General features: G+C 39.5%; 1 protein-coding gene across 3 annotated transcripts in view; it reads left to right on the top strand.

Annotated features, from left to right (window-relative positions):
- Positions 1 to 21,255, top strand: part of DMD (dystrophin) — a 1,990,869-nt gene that overhangs the window by 569,847 nt on the left and 1,399,767 nt on the right. For all 3 annotated transcript variants that reach the window (XM_053655812.1, XM_037127036.2, XM_053655810.1), the window contains exon 12: positions 16,785 to 16,935. In XM_053655812.1, coding sequence (XP_053511787.1) covers positions 16,785 to 16,935 — 151 coding nt within the window. The remainder of the gene's footprint in view (positions 1 to 16,784; positions 16,936 to 21,255) is intronic.

Consider the following 21,255-nt stretch of genomic DNA (forward strand, 5'->3'; position numbering starts at 1 on the left):
AAATTGTCCAAGCGCCTTAAGTTTACTTGGCTGTTATTTATGAAGATTAAAAGCTTTAAAATAGGACCAAAGAAACTCATTAGCTATGCTGGGAGGCTCACGATTCCAGCACTAAATTATACTGTGACAGTAGGGAGGGAATATGCATTGTGGAGCTCATCTCTTCTGAAAGAATAAGGAAGGCATATGTAAGATAGCATTTTCACACGTATTCGTATTCCGAACCAGGAGACACTAGTCTACACCTATTGACATTTCCCCCCACTGTGATCATTTGGAGGATTGCTGCTAACCCTTGAGGTGAGGGTCATAATAACCATATTATAACCATTGAGTTGGGACCATGTCCCCCCATACGCAAGGGTCAACTAATTTACTCCACCCACTTCTAATCAAAAATCATACGATTTAGAGCTCCCTGCTTGTGGTCATAGGTGAGAGTTCTTCAAGGTTACAACTTCAGATGGCTCCAATCTGCAACTTAAGCAGAGCCACCTCAGACCAAATTTGAAAGTGTTTCAGATCCAGCCTCCGCCTTTACTCCTTTTCCCCATTCTATCCTCCCATCTTCTTCTGGAGGCGGAGCCCCCGCCCTGCATTGGTCCCCACTCCTCTTTTCCAGTAGGACTAACAGTGTGAACATTAATTAGTCAGGCTTGTCAATTAATTCATTGCAGCTGGAGACCAAGTTGCAAGGGAGGTGAATCATGATCGTACACACACACACACACACAGGGTTGTGTGTGGGTAATTTCCCCACTCATATCCTATTGGAGGGTGGGGACCTAAAATGATAATACCACTACTTAGCTAGGATTGACATACACAGAACATAGTCTGTCCTTTGGGAAGATTTGGGGACTTTGGTTTGCATTGAAGTTTTTAGAATGATTACCAAGAGGGCAAGCATGACCTTTCCACTAACAGAGCTTTTGGGTAAAATGTAGAGTTTTAAAAAAAAATGAGACATGAATACGGAACCACTTGTAATACATAGTCTTTTTTGGACAACTTGTTGAAATACACACCCGCCAAGTATTATTTAAGCAAAACACATTGAGAAACCATTTACAAGTTTATAAATAACAGTAAATATCCCGTACCACTTTTACTAACTTTGCGTGTATTTGTGCATACAATCTATTAAACTCTCAAGGAGATAAGTCATTATGAAAGCTGCGCTGGACCTGATTTGTGGTAGATTTTTTTTTGGAGGAAATAAAAAGCTGATCATGACCATAGGACATTGTCAGTATTTAGAAATTAACGATTCTGGGTTTTATTTAATGCTTTAATAAATTGTTACCTGTTCAGTTTTTATTACGATGGCCATGTTGATTATCTTCAGTTGGGAGTGTCACCTGCTGTTTCCAAACACATGATTACTGCAGAATAGGAAGGCCGAGTAAATTGCCTTAAATGAAAATGGATTAGTCCACGCCCCTCCTATCTCTCCCAAAGGCAGGCTGTGAGGAGACCCAGCCGGAAGCCATCAGCCTTGCCTCAGTGTGGATCTAGTGATGACAAGAATGCCACTTAATGTTTGTCTAGTCACATGAGATACGACCAAAGCCATGCCAGAACTCTTCATTCGCTACCTTGTAACAAAAGTAAAAGAAACTGGTTAGTACAGATAGGCTCAAAACTAAAATCTATGAATAGTTACATTTGACGATGATAAGTATTTTCTGCCAACCTATTTACCAACAGCAACCACATTATATTTGATGTCTGTTTCTTATGATATATATATCTATGCATATATTCCTATGTAAAATACTATACGTAACAGTACATATATGCATGCACACAAATATTAACAAATATTAGTGGAGTACCTTGAGATATCAGACACACTTCCAGGCCCCGGGGACACAGTAATGATAACAAGAGGCCACCCTTCCAGATCTCCTGAATCTCTAGAGATGCTTACGCTCAATAAGAAAAAGAACACAAGGGAAATACCAGATAGAAATCAGTTCTCCGAAGAGCTTCAACACTAATAGGGAAGGGACTATTTGAGGGGCTACTTTATTTAGCTTTTGTGATCCACAAATGTGGTTTCTGGGCCGATGCCATTTAATGTCTAATTTCCCTGATAAGAAGGAACCACCGTTTGCAAATCAGGAAGAAGTACATTTTCAGACAGAGGGAACAGCCGGGTGCGGAGACCCTGAAGCGGGGACCACTTGGCTGGTTAGAGGGAACCAAAAGGCCAGTGTGACCCGAAAGCTACAGCAGGGAAGGTTAGGTAGCTGAGGTCTGAGAAGGGGTCGAAATACAGGGAGGGGGCTTGCCGTGGGTGCCATTTGTCAGGATAAAAGACAAGGGTTTTGAGTTTTAGCGGGGATGCAAGGAAAGGCAATCGGACAGTTTTAGGCAGGGGAGGGCCAGGTAAAGGAAATCCCAGTAATGCCACTGGAAGCAGAGAGGACATGCAGTGGCCCAGGTAAGAGATGCTGGCGTCTTATGCCAGGGCAGCTGTGCTAATATGTGAGTGCATTCTGCTATCTTAGCACCGTATTTACCGAATTTTTAGGACCGTAAGATGCACTGGACCATAAGACACACCTAGGTTTTAGAGGAGGAAAATAGGGGAAAAAATCGTGAAACAAAAAATGTGGTAAAACATTTAATAACATAAATAACATAGGTCGCCACCCCCGCCACACACACAGAGCGAGCCAGGTAAGCTACATTTGGACTATAGGATGCACCCCCATTCCCTCCCAAATTTGGGGGGAAATTGCATCTTATAGTCTGAAAATACGGTAGTTTATAAGCTATTCCTGCTGTATTTATGTTAATCCCCCTTTTGGCCTTTTTGACAGTCAGGATGCTTTTCGCTTTGGACATAGGCATCTTTGCATTGAACATAAATGCAGACACTGCCTTTATACGGGTTGCATCTAGGAAATACGATTGACTGCAGAAACCAGCAACACTTATCACACAACACAAGAAACGTGGAAAACAAAGAGGTAACAAAATGCCCTCATTTTCACCTCATGCTAAGTACTTTCTAATTTATCTAAGAATAAGGTCTCACTACCTTGCACACCTATTTGCCCATACAGTCCTCAGTTCCTGATTAGGAAACAGCGGCATTTCCATGTGTCCAGAAAACCTGTAAAGGACACGGACTGAGATAGGGTACAAAAGAGTAGTTTGCTAAAGCAGCAGGGTTACAAAATGTAAAGAATGGTCATCATTATAAATAAGATGATTAGCCATGGGGTATTTTAATTATACTACGTAGCTTTGCCTTTTTTATATTTTTCACTCTTTTTTTTTTTCCTCCAGCCTGTTCTAAGCACCCCACTCATTTTTGTCTTTGCAAAGGATAATGCTTGTGGATATTTTCTGTGGGGGTAAAGGAACTAAAGGAGGGTGACTAAATTACATTTGCCATTTCAGTTTTTCAACTGAAACACTTAAAAGACACTTGCAAAGGTATATAAGTAATAGAATAAGTATATGGGTGCGTCTCCTTCCTTACTTCCTCATTTTTATTCTGTTCTCCATTGATGCTTTCATTATGAATTCCTTTCCTCTCCAATTCCGGTATCTTCATGGACGTGAATTGGTGATGAAGTAAAAGCTAATGGAATAAAGAAATTGGTAAGATATGTCTAGCCACAATGCGCTTCAACACAAACATGTGACTATTGGTCAATTACAAATTTTTAACACTTTATGAAATTGAGACGAAAGAACAAAATGCCCCTAATTGCATCATTAAAATACAATAATAAAAACAAGACATTGTCTGTTGACATACTGGAGGTCAAAGCCTTAAGATGAGTAGGCAAAATGATTTTTGTTTCAGTTCCTTTCCTGCTGCAAAATTGCCTTGGGGTGGTGGGAAGTGAGGCAAAAAGACAAAACTTCTAACCGTGGAAGTACAAGAAGACAATTGGCCTAGGGACGACAGAAGATATTCTTCTCTATGAATAAGCTAACTAATTTGATTGGAAAATGCAGCCTGCAGAGAACAAAAGAGATTTCCTGACATTTCTATGAAGACTTAGAAAGATAAACATAGCGAGTTGCGTCAACTTCGCTGATAACTGTGGCCAGGACACAGGCGGGGGAAACCAAGACCTTGCGCATGATGGCAAGGGAAAGAAATGAAAGCAAGTAACTCCAACTGAAATTACGTTCTGGTTTCCATCAGTAGGAGGAGAGATATTAATAGTATCTGGGGGGAAATACAAGCCATCACATGGGAAGTAATTGTGAACCACCGTCAACACTTTGGAGAGGAAAAGTCATCTAGCAAATCTGGCTCATCATTTTTTAAAAATGTCTGTTCTAATTTTGAAATGAGGTAACATATGTGAGAACGAATAGAACAAAGGAGGTGTTGAACAAATGGATGGGTTGTTTTGTCCCAAGTGGAGCAGCTAACATATTGCCTGTGTGAAAATATGAATGAATGAATGAAGAAATGAATTAATTTCTTTAGGTCATTCCAGTGTGTCAGGTGAATTTGTTGCAATGGACATTTTAGCTCTACATTATCTCAAACTATTACAGTTCTATTAAATAAATTTTCATTCTTTCAATAATGTTACAAAGAGAATTTCTTGTAGATCAAGGTAGTTCAAGGACCAACAACAGCAACATCACCTGGGAACTTATTAAAAATGCACAATCTAGGCCCTCACCCTGATCTACAGAATCACAAACTGCAATTTAACAAGATCACAGTTGATTACTAAGCACGTTAAAGTTTGAGAGGCGCTGATCTAGTTGAAACAATTATGTTAAAAATTATAAATCCATACTCCTTTGTAGCACACGGTTTTCAGTATCTTTCATCGCTATTTTTCTCCCAACAAGTAGGCCACACATTTTAACTGGTTTCTTAGAATCACTGTAAATGTTGGTGGTGATGTCTCAACCAACCTTCAACTGTTGATGTCACCTCCCGTGGGTGGTTAATAGAATAACAAAATTCTCACACAAGAATGTGTAGTAGAGGCAATATGGGAGTATTGACAATTATCGTCCTAATAACCAGTGGTTATTAATACAGGTATTTGATCAGGTTCAAATGGATATTGCTGGCCATGACAACTTTTTTTCTGTATGTGGATAATATGTGTGCAGTTAATATGCAGATAATTTCTGTTCCAATGACATAAAATGTGTGACTCGTATGGCTTGAATTAGAAACTGAAGAGCCAAATCTCTGGGATTCGTAGAAATGAGAGTAGAAGGGTAGCATTTTTTTGGAACCATGTCTTTTCACAAGGTAAAAAATGATAATTAGAAAATTAAGTTTAATAGTTCACCCATCCATCTAATAGTTCAAACCTACTATATTCTCAGTACTATTTTAGATAGCAGGAAAATATCCGTGAACAGACCAACCAACTCCTGTTATTGAGCTCACCATCCTTAGTGTGTGTGTGGAGACAGACAATTAAAAAACATGTACATCATATCAGATGACATTAAATGATAAATAGGGGAAAAGTCAGGGAAGATTTAGAAAGTGACATATGTAAGTTATTGTGTGTATGTGGCCGGTCAGCAGAGGCCTCTGTGACGAGGTAATACGTAAAGAGAGCCCTGAACATAGGGGAGGGGATAGTCACCCAGCTAGCTCTGCCAAATGAAAGTGAATAGGAAGGTCCTAAGGCAGGAACAATTTTTAAAAATGCTACTTCCCCATTTGAGAAACAGTAATTGATCTAACAAAGGGGAAAATGATGGCATTCTGATTTATGATTAAAAAAATGATTCAAATTAAATGACTGGGGTGGCTCAACCTGAGCACATTTAATAGAATCTGATATTTTTATCATCTTAACTCTGGTATTTCTGATTGGGAACGTGGTTGCATTTTTGTGCTATGTCTCCCAGTGTTGGGTGGATAATTAAGTGGTGCCACTTATTCCTTCAAGGAATATTTACCACGTGACTATCATGTGCCAGCCACTGTGCCAAATGCTATGGAGCAACATAGTTATGGAAATTGCGAGGGGGCTTTTACCGCCCTGTAAATGAATACGCTCTCAGAGTGTCCACAGCCCCCATTCTCACTGAAGATAATTTAAAACATCTTCCAATCACGGTAGTTAATTAGTCGTCCTTGGTTTGTGATGACCTCTGTGAGTTTCTTCATCTGCTTCGTAAACATTTAATCGGGGAGACTGAATTGAGGGTTACCATAACGTGTTTGCCTCAAGAGTCTTTTGCATCCAGCCATGCAGCTTCTTTATTATGTTACTGTTACTATTTTGAAGTTATGCTCTCCAAATTCAAATGAATTTGTTTACATTTTGAACTTTAATCTTGTTCTGGATAGTTGAAGAATATCAATAATTAAATTGTGGAGCTACATCGCTGCAGGGAAAAAATAAATCAGTGCTTTGAAAACCATGGCATATATTGGTTTCACAGAATATCTTTTTAAAAAACAACAGTATTTCTCACGTTCTATTCAGTGGAGAAATAAATATTAATATGCAGTTAATTTTGAAGGAGGTTTGAAAACTGCCTCTCATTTCTAGCTGTTAAAAGGGGAACTCGGCAGGTGAGCTCTTTCTAAATTACTCATTCAGAGGCTGCAGACCAAAAACAGGGGCTTCCAAGGCCAGGTTGTGGGGTGGAATATAATGGTCACTCTCAGAATCAGTGGGGACTCTGAGAAATGTAGATGACCTGTTGTGTTTGGTTTGTTGCATGTCCAGAGACACAAGTGCACGTATTGGTGGCAGGGTGATGCTGTAGAGAGAAAGATGAACACATTTGTTTTAGGAGGAAAAACTCTTTATATGATTCTGTTAGATAGGCCTTTGCCTCTTTATTCTCCCCTGGAAATTAGTATTCTAGTGTCTAAGATTTACAGACACAAGCCCAGTGTTGGGATTCACGACTGGGTCTTTGGAAGAGTGATGAAGACTCAGAGGAAAGAGGATGTACTGATTGAGGCAAGAAGGTGCCCGGGGGGTGGGGAGGGGGGAGGAGCAAGAGGGATTAACCACTCACACAGGTGCTGGGAGGAAACTTTCAGAAATTGAGTATGAGGACTGGCCATGTTGGTGGAAGCAGTGACGGTAAAGGTGGCAGGGTCGAGGTTACAGTGGTGGCGAGAAGCTTACTTATTTGGGGTCATTGTTTTTATTGGGTACTCAGTTTTAACCCTTATATTTCACAGGGCAATCACTGAGCTCTAATACATGTTACAAACCTTGAGAATTGAAAAGTACTGATATGTTTCCTATGACCTATTATTTATTGCTGCCATACAGCAAAACACCTTTACGTATGTCTGTACACATTATTGAAACTTTTCTTTCAACAATTCAATATTGCTTTTCTACTTTAAATCAGTGTTTGCTTTTTGGAGGGCCTAGGTTGTATCATACATCTGACTCATACATTTAATGAAACACTGTAAAGATTTAAAACATCTGGTCATTCATTGCACCTTATCACTATACGCCTGTGGGAAACTGAGTCTCACTGCATCTTATTAAAACCAAGTACCATGGTTTCCATCGTTCACATGAATCCCATCCTAAGGAAGATTGTCTTCGTAGTGACTGCACGTTTTATTTAGGTGAGAAGAAAAAGTAAAAGTATCTATTAACGATAATTTCTATAACATCCCACTAAACAACCTTCTTTTTGCTTCTGTTTTCTTCCATTCTGGTAATTAATGCCTGGAATGAAATGACAAATAAATATAGAAGATGCTATTTCTACACACAAAAAAGGATATTAGCACAGGCCGTTTAGCACGATATGAAGGAGGCTCCAGGGCCAATGTCCCCAATCGCCCCTCTGCAGCCTCCCTTTGACCCAGGTGAACTTTTATTTCCCTAAACTTTTATTTCCCTATCTGCACATTGGGCTAGTATCAGTCCCTGCATCATCACGAGTAATTATAGTAATACCTCTATTGACTGATGTGTGATGAGTATAATTATTTATTCATAAATTAAGTTATATTTAAAAATCCTGGAGACCATTATGCTAAGCAAAATAAGCCAGTCAGAAAAGACAAGTACCACATGATTTTACTTATATGTGGAATCTAATGAACAAAATCCACTCACAAACAACATGGAGACAGACTCATAAACATAGAAAACAGACTGACAGCTGTCAGAGAGGACGGGGTTGGGGTCTGGGTGAAAAGGGTGAAGGGATTAAGCAAAAAGCCTGATAGACATGGACAACAGTATGGTGAGTACCAGAGGGAAGGGAGTGGGGGAGGTAGAGGCGGGTAAAGGGGGGATAAATGGTGATGGAAGGAGAGATGACTTGGGGTGGTGACCACACAATACAACATCCAGATGACGTGTTATACAATTGTACCCCCAAACCTATATGATTTTATTAACCAGTGTCACCCCAATAAGTTCAATAAAAAATAAAAGTCACAAATTTTCCAAGGTCAGAACTGCTATTTAATAGATAGTTAGCAAGTTCTATACTATAATTAGTGTGGGAATAACTGGGTAAAGACATTCAGTGTCATGAACCTGCCTCGATGTTGTGCCGCTAGTTCCCATTCATCCCGACATGGCCACGCTGCCTGGGCCCAGCTACGCAGACATGGACCGCCTATGAGCATGAAAGGGCTGAAGTAAACATTTGGCCTCGGTCTTGAAAACCAGCAAAATTACCTTCAACCCTGAGTGTTTAGTGGAATCACCTGGCTGGACAGAATTCACCTTTCTCTGGTAATTTTAATAAAACCCAGACTTAAACATCATCTTTATTCATCACTTTCTCAGTAGCATAAATGAAACAAAAATGCATAGAAGGGAGTTAAAATAACTACATGTTCTAGCATATGGGAGCCTTCTGGAAGAATCTACTTGCCTGTACAGAATTCCTGAGGTAAAATTGACTCTATAATCTATTCATTAAAACCATTTTGTTAAGATTTTTAAGCCAACAGGTTGAATAAGTAAACACATGAATTTTAATTTGCAACAGCGTGATTTCAGTCCCTCGATCCCCTGCACAGTTGAACATACGTGCGTGACTTCATTTTAGAGATTTCAAATAGATTATTTTGTTAAAGAGTTCAGTTTTTATTTATTTTTTGATTGATTATTTCATGGAGCGTCACTCTCAGAAGTGTTTATCTGACTTGGGGTTAATGTGAAAGAAGAACATACAATTTTGCTGTAGAGTCAGCTTTATTAGAAAATGATTACAGACACTTGACCTCAGCCTCGACACTGCACTAAGTTGGAAAGCCCGAGTTTTGTTCTTTCATCTCAAAACGAAAGCAGATGCAGGACTCTTAAGGCCGTGGAGCCATAGTCATTTATTTTCAGCAGAATACTGTTATCCTGATATTTCTTACTTGGGCCAAAATGCTTGGAAAGGGTTAAATGACAAGCGAGGCTAGAGAGCAAGTAAGGACAAGACTATGATCTGGTTTTCTGGTTTTCCCTCCGTGACAGTTTTACCATATTACAGGAATTTGCAGCAGGGCAAAACCAGGGGCTTTCTGACAATTGGGGTATCAGTTCAATCAGGCCTTCTGTGCTAAGCAAATGGCCCATGTCCCAGTCAGCACAGAGGAAATATCTGTCACCTCTCTCCTAACCGAATGTTGTGCCATAGTTGAACTCCACTGTGTTAGGGCTTTCATTTCTGTGGATTGTACCTGCGAAGGAGACCGGCATTACTTACAAGCTTAAGCTCCTCACCTCCCTTTCCTCCCCACGTGACACATTGCTGGTGCTTCATAAATGTTTCTGAAGGGCCCTGCATTTTTATGAACACGCTGATGGTCTGAGCTTTGGGTTTTTGTCTTTATATTGATTTGGACCAGCTGGTAACGTAAGTGACAGAATTCTGAGAGACAGGTTGAATGTTCACGAAATAATTCATTCCGCAAAAGAGAAAAGGGGATAAATGTTTGAAGACAGTTGTTACTTATGGGATTTCCAGATCACTTAGCATCTAAACTTGGAGAATTGTTCTTTACATCACACTCTTCATTGCCATGTATCTGTGAGTCTGTCTGAAAGTCCAATTTGGTCATTCTCATCAGAAAAGTTAGATAAAAATGTTTTATAATTGTGAATCTAGTCATCTGGTTAATGGCATCTGGCGAACCATAAAAATCTATTTTTAGAGGGTTAAGTTTAAATTTTTTCTTTTTTTAAAACATGTTAAATGGCTTCTAGTATAATCTTCAAATAAGGACTTAATTCTCTCCTCTGCCCCCACCCTCCTTTTAGAAAAGTGGTAATTTCAAATTACAGAGGATTTTTTAATTGAGTCACAAAGTAGAAAATTCAAAAGGCATACCAAGATGAAAGTCCTTTCTTTTCTTTTTTACCCCATTTTACTTAAATTTAAAAAAATTGTTTTCCTTAAATTTTTAAATTTTATTTTTCACATATAGTTCACATTCAGTAGTATTTCATATGAGTTTCAGGTGTGTAGCATAATGGTCAGATATTTTTATAACTTACAAAGTGATCCCCCCAATATTCCCACTCCCCACCTGGCCCCATTCATAGTTATGACAATATTATTGACTGTATATCCTATGCCGTATTCTACATCCCCATGGCTATTCTGTAATTACCAATCTGTACTTCTCAGTCCCTTTGCCTATTTCACCCAGTCCCCCCACCGCCCTCCCATGGCAGCTGTCAGTCTGTTCTCATGGCTGCTTCTTCCTCTGTCCGTGCTTGGTCATGGGCCACTGCTCCCCCACTCACTTCCTTGTCGCTGCTCGCCCTGGGAACTGTAGCCTATAATTCATCTGCTCATTTAGTGGTGCTGTCTCTTTAGAGGCCTCAGTGAGTGAGGCAGGCACAGCACCACTTAGCGCCTGTTTGTTTATTTCACCTGACCCCAACACAGAAAGCCGTAAGGACTGACCAGGCATCACCGAGTAATTAAGTATCTAAAGTAACAACAATGGAAAAGGAACATGTTTTGGAACATTACCTTAAAAATAATTCTGTCTGTGTTCCAAAGGAAAACCATACACAGATGAGCTCTTCGTGGATGTGATTCGCTTTGACATCACTTTTTTTTTTTTTTTTAATTTCAACTTGTCTGATCTCTAAGTTCATTTCTTCTCAGAAGTTTCATCCCTAAGCCAATGTTGTGTTCTTCTTTGGGATCTGTCTCACTTTAAATAAATTGTGCACTAGGCACAATAACAAGAAAGGGCAGGTTCCCTAGTTATATAATATTTATTGTGAAATATTGTGGGGATCACTGAGGGACAGCAGCTTCAGTAGTCCTAGCGCCACTCCAGTCAAGAAGAATACTAGAATAATGGCAAATGTTGGGGTGTGCTGACTGTAAAGCCCTTTTATATTTTCCTACCAGCATGAGATTAATCTATAGAGTCCTACACAAATAATGCTCCTTTTTATTACAAACTCTTCTGTTACAAAATCACAAGCATGTCATTTGGCAATATAACAATATCACCCTCAAGCACACCCTATGACATTTTAGGTAAGATATTCAAATGAAAACTATAAATGATTATGCCCATAGTATTACCTTACCGACTACACTTAAGCAGGCATTGCTTTTGCTGGACCCTGTATGTTTCTTCCATCTTCCAATTCTGAGCAGTAGCTAACTAATGGATCAAACACAGCCACACACACTGTAAAAAGACTAGCAGTGATTTTCAAATATACAATATTCTCACCTAGATTCTTATTCAAAATGTCATCTATGGCCTAGCAACATTGGCTTCACCTGGAAACTTGCCAGAAATGAAAGATCTCAAAAGAGAACACTCATGCATTGTTGGTGGGAATGCAAACTGGTATAGCCACTATGGATAACAGCATGGAGGTTTTAAAAAAAATTACAAATGGGACTGCCTTTTGGCCACTTCTGAGTATATGAGCTCTGTCTGGAAAAAGTCCAGCCGTTGTTAATATAACAAGGATAGTTTGAGTAACATCAATGTAACCTGGCAGCCAGGGACTGGAATGCGCATGTGTGAACACTGATGACTTCACTGTACTAGTCAGCGGGGGCGGTAGATGCCCTTGACTGAGCATGTGTACTGTGTAGTGGTCATATCCAAAATGATTGAGCAAGTAGAGCAACAAATCTCCATCAAATTTTGTGTTAAGCTGCAACATTCCTCTGCAGAAACTATTTGGATGATTCAGAAGGCTGCAGCTATGGGCAACTGGTGATTGGCAGCTTTATCAGGTTATATACCCACTCATGCATCGTGTCTCATGCAGAGTTTTTGGTGAAACATCAAATCGCCTGGATGACTCAGCCCCCTACAGCCCAGATTTGGTGCCCTGTGGCTTTTGGCTTCTCCCAAAACTAAAATCACCTTTGAAAGGGAAAAGATTTTAGAGCATTGATAGGATTTAGGGAAATACGACAAGGGAGCTGATGGCAGTTAGGAGAACTGTGTGAAGTCCCAAGGTGCCTTCTCTGAAGGGGACTGAGGCCTCATTGTACTGTGTGCAGTGATTCTTGTCTCTTGTATCTTTTTAGTAAATGTCTCTATTTTTCATATTACATGGCTGGATACCTCCTGGACAGAGTTCGTATATCCAAAGAAAGCCAAAACACTAATTTGAAGGAATATGTGCACCCCTATGTTCATTGCAGTGTTATTTACAATAGCCAAAATATGGAAGCAGCCCAAGCATCCATCACTACAAGAATGTATATCAAAACTGTGGTACATTTGCATAATGGAATACTACACAGCAGTAAAAAAGGTACTCTTAACATCTCTGACAGAACAGATAGAAGTAGAGGATATTGCGCTAAGTGAAAAAAGTTAGAGAATGACAAATGTCATATGATTTCACTTATATGTGGAATCTAATGAACCAAATAAATAAACAAAGCAAATGGAAATAGACTCACAGTTTCAGAGAACAAACTAATGGTTGCTACAGGGAAGGGCATTGGGAGACTGGGTGAAAAAGGTGGGGCAGTAAGAAGTACAGATTGGTAGTTACAGAATAGTCATGGGGATATAGAGCACAGTGTAGGAAATACAGTCATTAATATTGTAATAACTATGTAAGATGCCCAGTGGGTACTTGATTTATTGGGGGAGGGTCACTTATAAATTATACAATTGCCTAATAACTATTCTGTACACCTGGAAGTAACATCAAATAATATCAAATATCAACTATAATAGAAAATAAAACTTCAAAAAAGTGGAAGTTCTCAGACCTAACATCCTGAAAGTAAATCTGAATCCTGAAGTAGTCTTTCTGCATACTTAAGTTGGAGAAGCCATGACAAGACTCTACAGGGTGGCACATCCAGATGCCCATGGTAGGAGCCAAAAAGAGAACACAGAGGGACAGGAGTGGGTACAAGAGACAATAAGGAGTGGTTGGGACGGTGGCCAACCAGAGCACGCATGCTCACTCTGTGAAGTACAACTACTATTCAGTGTCACGGATTGTTGCCATATAGGAAGGCAGGTTCGGTGCTGATAAATCATGTTAGAAATTCTCAAGAGTGGCCAGGGCAAAAGTTTGCTGGTGGCATCTCACGATTTTTGGCTATTGGCAACAATTTCACTTTATTTTCAATTAATATGAGAGCAAATGAGGCATATGGATCACTCCTGACCAATAGCTAGTTGAGGCCTGTGGTAAATGGGAAAATAAATATTCACACAGTTAAAAATTGTTTTCTCAGAAGCCTTTCCACAAAGGGATGAATGATACACATTTTCATGATGTTTGGTGTCCTCCTCCCCTTACCCTCCCCCACACACTTACATCTTTCTGTTTTCAAACTTATTGTGAGGTTAAGTTCAGGCTATAACCATGTGAAACCCCTAACTTTTGGAGCCTCAAATAAGAAGCCATTCTCAAGGAGTTGAAGGTCCTACTTGTCTCTGTAAGTGGAGATGACATCAGGATGAAAATGTAATGGTCTCATGTCAAAATAACTCATAATAACCACCTCCTGGCCATTGGCATTTTCCCCTATTAATGTCACTATTAGTAACACATTGGTCCGGGCAGAGTTTGGGTGAGTTATTGGGGACGCAGATTAAATTAGCCACCGCAATGATTCTCAAACTCAAGTGTGCATCTGAATCACCTGGGAATCTTGTTGAGACAGACTCCTTGACCCCTCCTTAAGTAAGTCTGGGGCAGGGCCTAAAAATGTGCATTTCTAGCAAGTTCCCAGGGGCTGGCATGATGCTATTGGTTCAGGGCCCACACTCTGAGAGCCACTGGCCTAGAGCGGGAAAGCGGGGCTCTGTTTGGCTCAGAAACATCTATGCGAATGTGCCAGTCACTAAAACATTGAACCGTACGGGTTGCAGACTGAGTGACCCCATGCACTGCCTGCTACCCTACATGCTGTTCTCTCCTCCAGAAACCTCCAACCGGACAGTCCTGCATTCCACCTATAAAAGATGCAACGTCTGACAAAACATTGATGGGCACACAAGTTGTTATCGGTTATTCCCTGAGTCTAGGTTTATAAGATGAAACCATTCAGAACATAAATGATTACCTGAGGTTTAGACTAGAGTTTCAAGCAAAATTCAGGAAATCTCCTCGGACCCAGGGATTAGTGTAGGGTGTGACAAGGTACAAGTGTCCTGTACCTTATGCAATCAAGCTGTACTGACCTTCCTGGTCCCCTGTGATGCCTCAGGGCCTTTACACAGATGGTTCCTTCTGTAGAGTGTTTACCCCTTTCTCTTCATGCTTCCTCTTACTTAAAGTGGTAGAGTTCGTCAAATACCAGTACTTCAAAAAAGCCTTTCCTTACTTGAAAGACTCAGTTACTCTCATTCATAGCGTGGTCACAATTATAATTCACTAGTGTCCTAATGAGCTATATATTATCTCTGGCTCCCAACCCTAGAATGTATGCACTGTGACTGATATGGGCCGTGTGGGTCTTTCTCACCATTCTGTCCCTAACACCTGATTACATTCAATACAGTACAAATCAGTTTTCCAAGTCTCAACTCTCAGGATCCATGTTCTATACCCACATCCTTCTTGATGACCCCAGGTCAATTTGGAGCATCATTCTATGTATGCTCTGAAATATATATAAATCTAATGCTAATGGTTTTCTTGTAATATGGTGATTGTTGATGTCTCCATTTCTCTAAATATCTCTAAGCTACCTGCCTATGAGGATAAGTATTTTCTTTTTTTCATTCTAAACAAATAATTCCCAGCAGAGATGTGGAACTCGGTGAGTATTTGTTAAATGAAATATCTATCCAAGGTTAAAAACAGGTAAATAATATTTTCAAATGAAATCCCTTATTAACTAACAAAAGCATGGTACACTTGCAACATTTCATTGAGCTTCAGTAATATTGTGGGATTTTTTTTTCTCTCTCAGTTTTTGGAGATGTCAGATTTTTTAGCTGAATGTAATGACAAGCGGGGCAGGAAAAACAACAAACAACAAAGAAGGGTACTGCAGCCAGTTCTCATGAAATGTTATTATCAGGTCTGTTCTCCAGGGATCGACCGAAGCAATAAAGTGGGAGATTTATATACCTCGCAATGCTGGGATGGTATTCATTGTCTAAGAGACTTAAACTAACAACTTTTCAGGGTTTGCTTCCACCGAAATCGATGCTTTGTCTATGTCACTTTGCATAAAAGGATGTCTACACTTTTACTGTTTGGGAAAGGAGTGCTCAGGCTCACAGACTTCTGATTGCAATGTGCCCTAGGGGACACATTGTTAAAGGTCAATAAATGTTAATGTTAAAGGTCAATAAATGGTGTCACTTAAATATTTTAAACATTCTTAGGTTTTGGGGGTTTTTTTTTGGTGTGTTTTGTGTGATTAAATATGCTGGCTAGTGAGAATTTACAGTAAGGATTTTATAAATCAGAATAAGTACATTTCTAATTCAAATTATATCCTCCGAAGCAGTATTAGATTAGTGTCTTGTATACTATGGTTTCCAACAATTATTTAAATATGCCTTCATAAAGAATATTTACCTTGAAATAGGTACTAACACTTCTCTGTGTTTGAGTCTCAGATTTTTGTTGAAGTAGTAGATGGAATAACCTCAGGGTCAAGTTTAATCCTCACCAGGAAGTTGTATGATTAATAGGCAAGATACTATCCCATGTCTTTAATGCTGAATTCTACTTGAGGAGGTGTAAGAATTTGGTTCTAGAGCTTTGAACCCAAGCCTTTGGACTTTTAAATCCATACCCAGCCGACTATTACGTACATCTTTGAAAAAAACATTATTTGACTTACCTATTTCTCCCCAGCTGGGTGGCTAAGTTGGTTGGAGTGTTGTCCCATGCACCAAAAGGTTGTGGGTTTGGTCCCTGGTCAGGGCATTTATGGGAGGCAGTTCATCGATGTTTCTCTCACATCAATGTTTTTCTCCCTCTCTCTCCTTACCCCTTCCTCTTTCTCTTAAAATATTAATAAGCATACCATTGTGTGAGGATTTAAAAAGAAAAAAATAATGGAAATATAGACAAACAATTACCAAGATATACTACTAGCTCAATTGCCAAAGACAACTCTCACTTTACTTAGCATGTACACATTGAGTTAGCTTAATGAAACTTTCTAAAAATTGGGATATGTGAACTGTACTAAATTGGAGAAAGAGTAAAGTCAAAGATGGTTGATTGGTCAGTATCCTTACCTTCTTAATGTCCAACACATGTCAAACAGTGAGACCACATCATGAATTATAAGTGTCAATACTTTTTTTTCTTGTTAATAGATTTGGTAATAGCAAGTAAAGTTGCTTTGATAGAGGTAATAATAGACATCTTTCAAATTTTCAGTTTACATAAAGTTCTAATGGATCTCCAGAATCAGCAACTGAAAGAGTTAAATGACTGGCTAACAAAGACAGAGGAGAGAACGAGGAAAATGGAGCAGGAGCCCCTTGGACCTGATCTTGAGGACCTAAAACGTCAAGTACAACAACATAAGGTTTGTTTGTGTTATGCTGTTTATTTTCTCCTGGGAAACTAATTGTCTTTGTATAGGTATACCAGATACACACACACACACTGTGTGTTTACACATAGGAAAGAACTGAAGCTTCAGTAGAATTTTAAAGTAATTGTTGCCTCATCTTTTTGGAAGTGGCTGTCTTTCAAATATAACACAACTAGGCTTTTCATATTCGAGAAGGAAATTCAAACAAATTTCTGGAAGAGAAAAATGAGGGCATGTGATTTATTCAGATTTTGACTTCCTGCTAGAGATTCTCTGCAGGGATTACCTACAATGCAAATTTAAGTAATAAGACAAGATTTTTTTTTACATGTTTTTACCTTCAATATACAATATCTTGGAGCAGGCCAAGCTTGATGAAAATGGATGTTTGTAACATTGCTTTCCCATAAAACACAGCATCTATTCATTTTAATTTTTCCAGTTTATCTTCTGTGAGTTTATTTGTACGTTTACAGTTATACTCCCTGGTCGCCAGAAGGAATCTCTTGTTTCTGTGACTAGGATTTCTATAAGCATATTTCTGATCTGGAATTTTGAGCAGGGTTCATTCTAATCATCATTATAAAATTACCTGACAGCTTTACTCAGGATCCGTGGTTCTTAGATTTATGGCCTTTGAAGGAAATATCTACTGTTTCAGCTCAAATCTCCTAAATCCACATCCCATCTGAGTTCATTCTCTCCTTTTTATAACATGTTATCACAGCTAGCTGCACAGTTCTTCTGTGTGGGTAAGAGATACCTTTCTTTCTAAGCCCCACACTCTTTTCCTATTCATGAGCTTTTGTTTTCAATGGCACATGAGACTGGCCTTTGCTACCACTATTCCCAAAGCTGTTTTGGGGACACAGAAGTTTACAATAAAGCAGTTCAAAGACAGCTATAGCTCTGGTCATCCCCATCTGCTATTCCACCAGAAAAAAAGCACCAACTGTGTTTTAATTTCCCTTTGAAGTTGTGACTAGGAGAGGTGAACTTGTCACATGGATGTTCATTGAACATCTGGTCAAGAAGTGAGGTCCAGTGCTAGATCTTGAATTGGACCACTTTTCCTGTGAGGACTGTGCATTGTTCTGGTAGGCTCTGCACCTACCCGCTTCCTCTTGGCCTTCACTGGCAGTTGCATACAGACAGGTTCTATATATAGCAGTGGCTCCTCTTTGAGGGCATTTGCTGGCTATGGGAGAGTCTCAGCCAGTTTTTGGGTGGGAAGGAAGTGGAGTTACTGTTGCCAGAGCTGCCATTAACTACACGAGATGGAGGATGATGGACAACCACTCCAGAATCCTTGCCGAGGTGCCTCTCCATTTCCATAATCGCTCAGACATTTCCCAGCAAGAACGGGCCCCAGATGTCCATTGGGTAACCTGTCTCACATTTCCTCCCTCTCACAATGCCTCCTGAGGTCACCTCCCAAATAAACTCTTTGTAGCTAAGTCCTTGGCTCAGAGCCAGTTTGGGGAAGAACCCAACTTAGGACAATCTTCTTGCCCTGCAAGCCAGAATAGTATCCCAGCTTTACCACTAAATGAATGTGTGGTTTTCAGAAATTACTTCATCTCTCAGGTTCTCCATCTTTTCGCTTTGGAAGAAGAAGCATGAACCAGTTGCTTTCCGGTGTTCCTTCCAGTTATGGAGCTACTGTTTCTATTGGTTCGGGACTGTGAGGCATTTCAGGGAAGGGCAAGACTAAGGCCAATAACACTGTCTAGTAGAGGGAAGGATGTTGGCACTGAATGCATGGAATCTGAGGAGGAAGCTAGTACCAAGGACTCCAAGAGTGACTTGGCAGAATGGTGGAGCTACCAGAAGTATGAATGACTTGGGGGGTGGGGGCTCCAAGGGAAAGCCTTAGCTTCAAGCTCTTGAACAGACTCTATGAGGGAAAGACAGGCCGCCTGGGGTCTTCACATCTGACTATTACCTGAAATGATTGGTACTTTCCTCCGGAAGATACAGAGTGAATGGCATGGAAAACATTTGACTAATACTGTCATAAAATTCGAATAGGTTCTATTACTTTGTAAATTTGCCATTTCCGATGAGGACGAAATTGCTTTGAAGAGGACAATTTGAAACAAAACGAAAAAAGTGGAATGATATGCGAGGCGACTGTGTAATCTTGCACGTCCAGGGCTTACCCATATAAGTGCATGAAAGGCAGCAGAAGGAATTGCTTTGCTGGTTCAGAAAGTGAGGTCAGCTTGCACCTTTATCTGTTTAAACCCACTTCAGGACTGGGTATTTTTTGTTAAAACTAAGACAAGGAGAAAACACAGCCAAGAGAAAGCCTAACAGTTGATAACACTCTTTTTGTTCCTTGGATTAATTAGGGTGAGGGGGAAAGTGATTTAATAACATCCAACAATTTATAAAGGAGTTAACTTTATTTACACGTAAACCATGTGTATTTTCTTAAAAGTTCACACTATAAGGAGTGTATTTTTTTGTTAGTCTTGCCACGCTTCATAAAACAGAAGATAAATCTTCTTTCTTTAGGTAACTGAGTTCAATCTAAAGCCTTATTTAAATAGTTGTCGATTCACTTTGCAGCTTTTATTCGCCCAAGTGGTAACTGAATAGAAACAAGAAAATGTGTCCTTTTGTCAACAGAATGCATCAGTAACTTTGGAGCAGTCGGAAAGACGCGCCACTCTGCTGTGTGACCGCGCCTCTCACCTAAAGTAACATTGAGAGTTTTTAGTTTTGCATGGTTAGATATTAAATCCTTACATCATCCTCATAGGTTTTTTTAATTTCCTAAGGGATGATTGCAGATGACAAATTTTTTTTTAAATGCAAGTTTTGTTGCTGGAAATAAATTTAAATTCTGCTCAGATGAGAGGGTTTGCATGAGTGCGTGCACTTTCTCTGTCAAAATAAAAATGTTTGCAAATCTCGCAAGTACACCATGAATATTACAGATATGCTTCTCTGTGTTCTGTGATAAGATTGTGTGCTCTCTCCATTTCTACAGCATTTCATTACCAGGCAGGCTAGAAATTGAACTACTGTGAAATACCATGGAGATAAATCACTTTTACTGAATTTGCCAATTAGGCAAGGTAAGGCAATTAATCCTATATTGGTAGTTATTATTAAGTCTAGCCAAACGGATAACTCTGGGTAACTGGAAAAGTTTCAATTTGCTGAGAGATGTGGAAGAGACCATTCATTTTTCACAGCTATTGCTTTGAGAAGAAATTTTCAGTCTTTACTTTAGATATGAGTCACTCAGAAATGATTCTCTGGGGAGTGAACAAATTGAGCGTCTTGTTTCCCTTGTGAAAGAACATGTCAGAAATAATTGGTTGGTTATTTCTGTCTTAAGGGACAGACTTTATTAGTAACGTTGATAAGGAATGAAAGGATTTCCCTTGAAGTGACAATATTATTGAGTGAAAGTCTATTGTGAGCTTGAACATTCATTAATGGGAAAAGAGTTTGCTATTTTGGAGGGTATTTTAATAAGAAAATATATGACTGAGAAGTCTTTTGTCTCCTCCTAGCACAGTCCAACGGAGATGAAGTTTAACGCTTGGGTACTAGTTATGTTTTCCATTTTTTGGAGAGATTTAGACTTTTGTCATTAGTTCCATTAGCTTAATATGGCACCAACAAAGTCCTTGCCATGTGGGTTGTTAGAATTTTTCAGATACAGTGGACATGGGCACTATATTCTGACTTGAGTGTTTGGTCTGTGATAAGTCCTGATAAATACAAATGAAGTTACCTCTTAGAAGTTCAGTCACCTATTCTTGCCCTGAAGCTGAGCTGATCTCAAACATTTGGTTTGCAAAGACCGAAATACCCTCTTCCGCTGACATTTAAAACGATCTAGGTATTCATGTCACAGGGAAAGTTTAGGTGTCATCCCACTAAAGGATTTGACATTTCATTTAATTATACTGCATTCTACTCTATATCACTGGACAAACAGTTATTGAAGCACAACAATGAGTGATGTGAAGACTATAGAAGCCTACCATGTATGGAATCTTCTTCAAGAAGCTGGCATCCTAGTATATTTGATAAAGATGCAGAAAACAAGTGATCATCATACAAGGGAAAATTAGCCAATGGCTTGAGAATGTGTTGAAGGTAGTGGCTCCTTTGGGCAAAGTAAACAAGGTGGGGAAGTGTTGGTATATCACTTGCCTAGGCCATGTGTTACACTATGCTTAGTGGTAGGGGACTACAGCCTCACCGTGGAGGGTCTTGAACTCAAGACTCAGGCATTTGGAGTTACTCTGCAAGTATCACTGGTGGGAAATTAAGCTGAAGAGAGTG

This window comes from Artibeus jamaicensis, unplaced genomic scaffold, assembly GCF_021234435.1.
Source record: "Artibeus jamaicensis isolate MK-2021 breed Jamaican fruit bat unplaced genomic scaffold, CSHL_Jam_final scaffold_1283, whole genome shotgun sequence".
Classification (NCBI taxonomy): domain Eukaryota; kingdom Metazoa; phylum Chordata; class Mammalia; order Chiroptera; family Phyllostomidae; genus Artibeus; species Artibeus jamaicensis.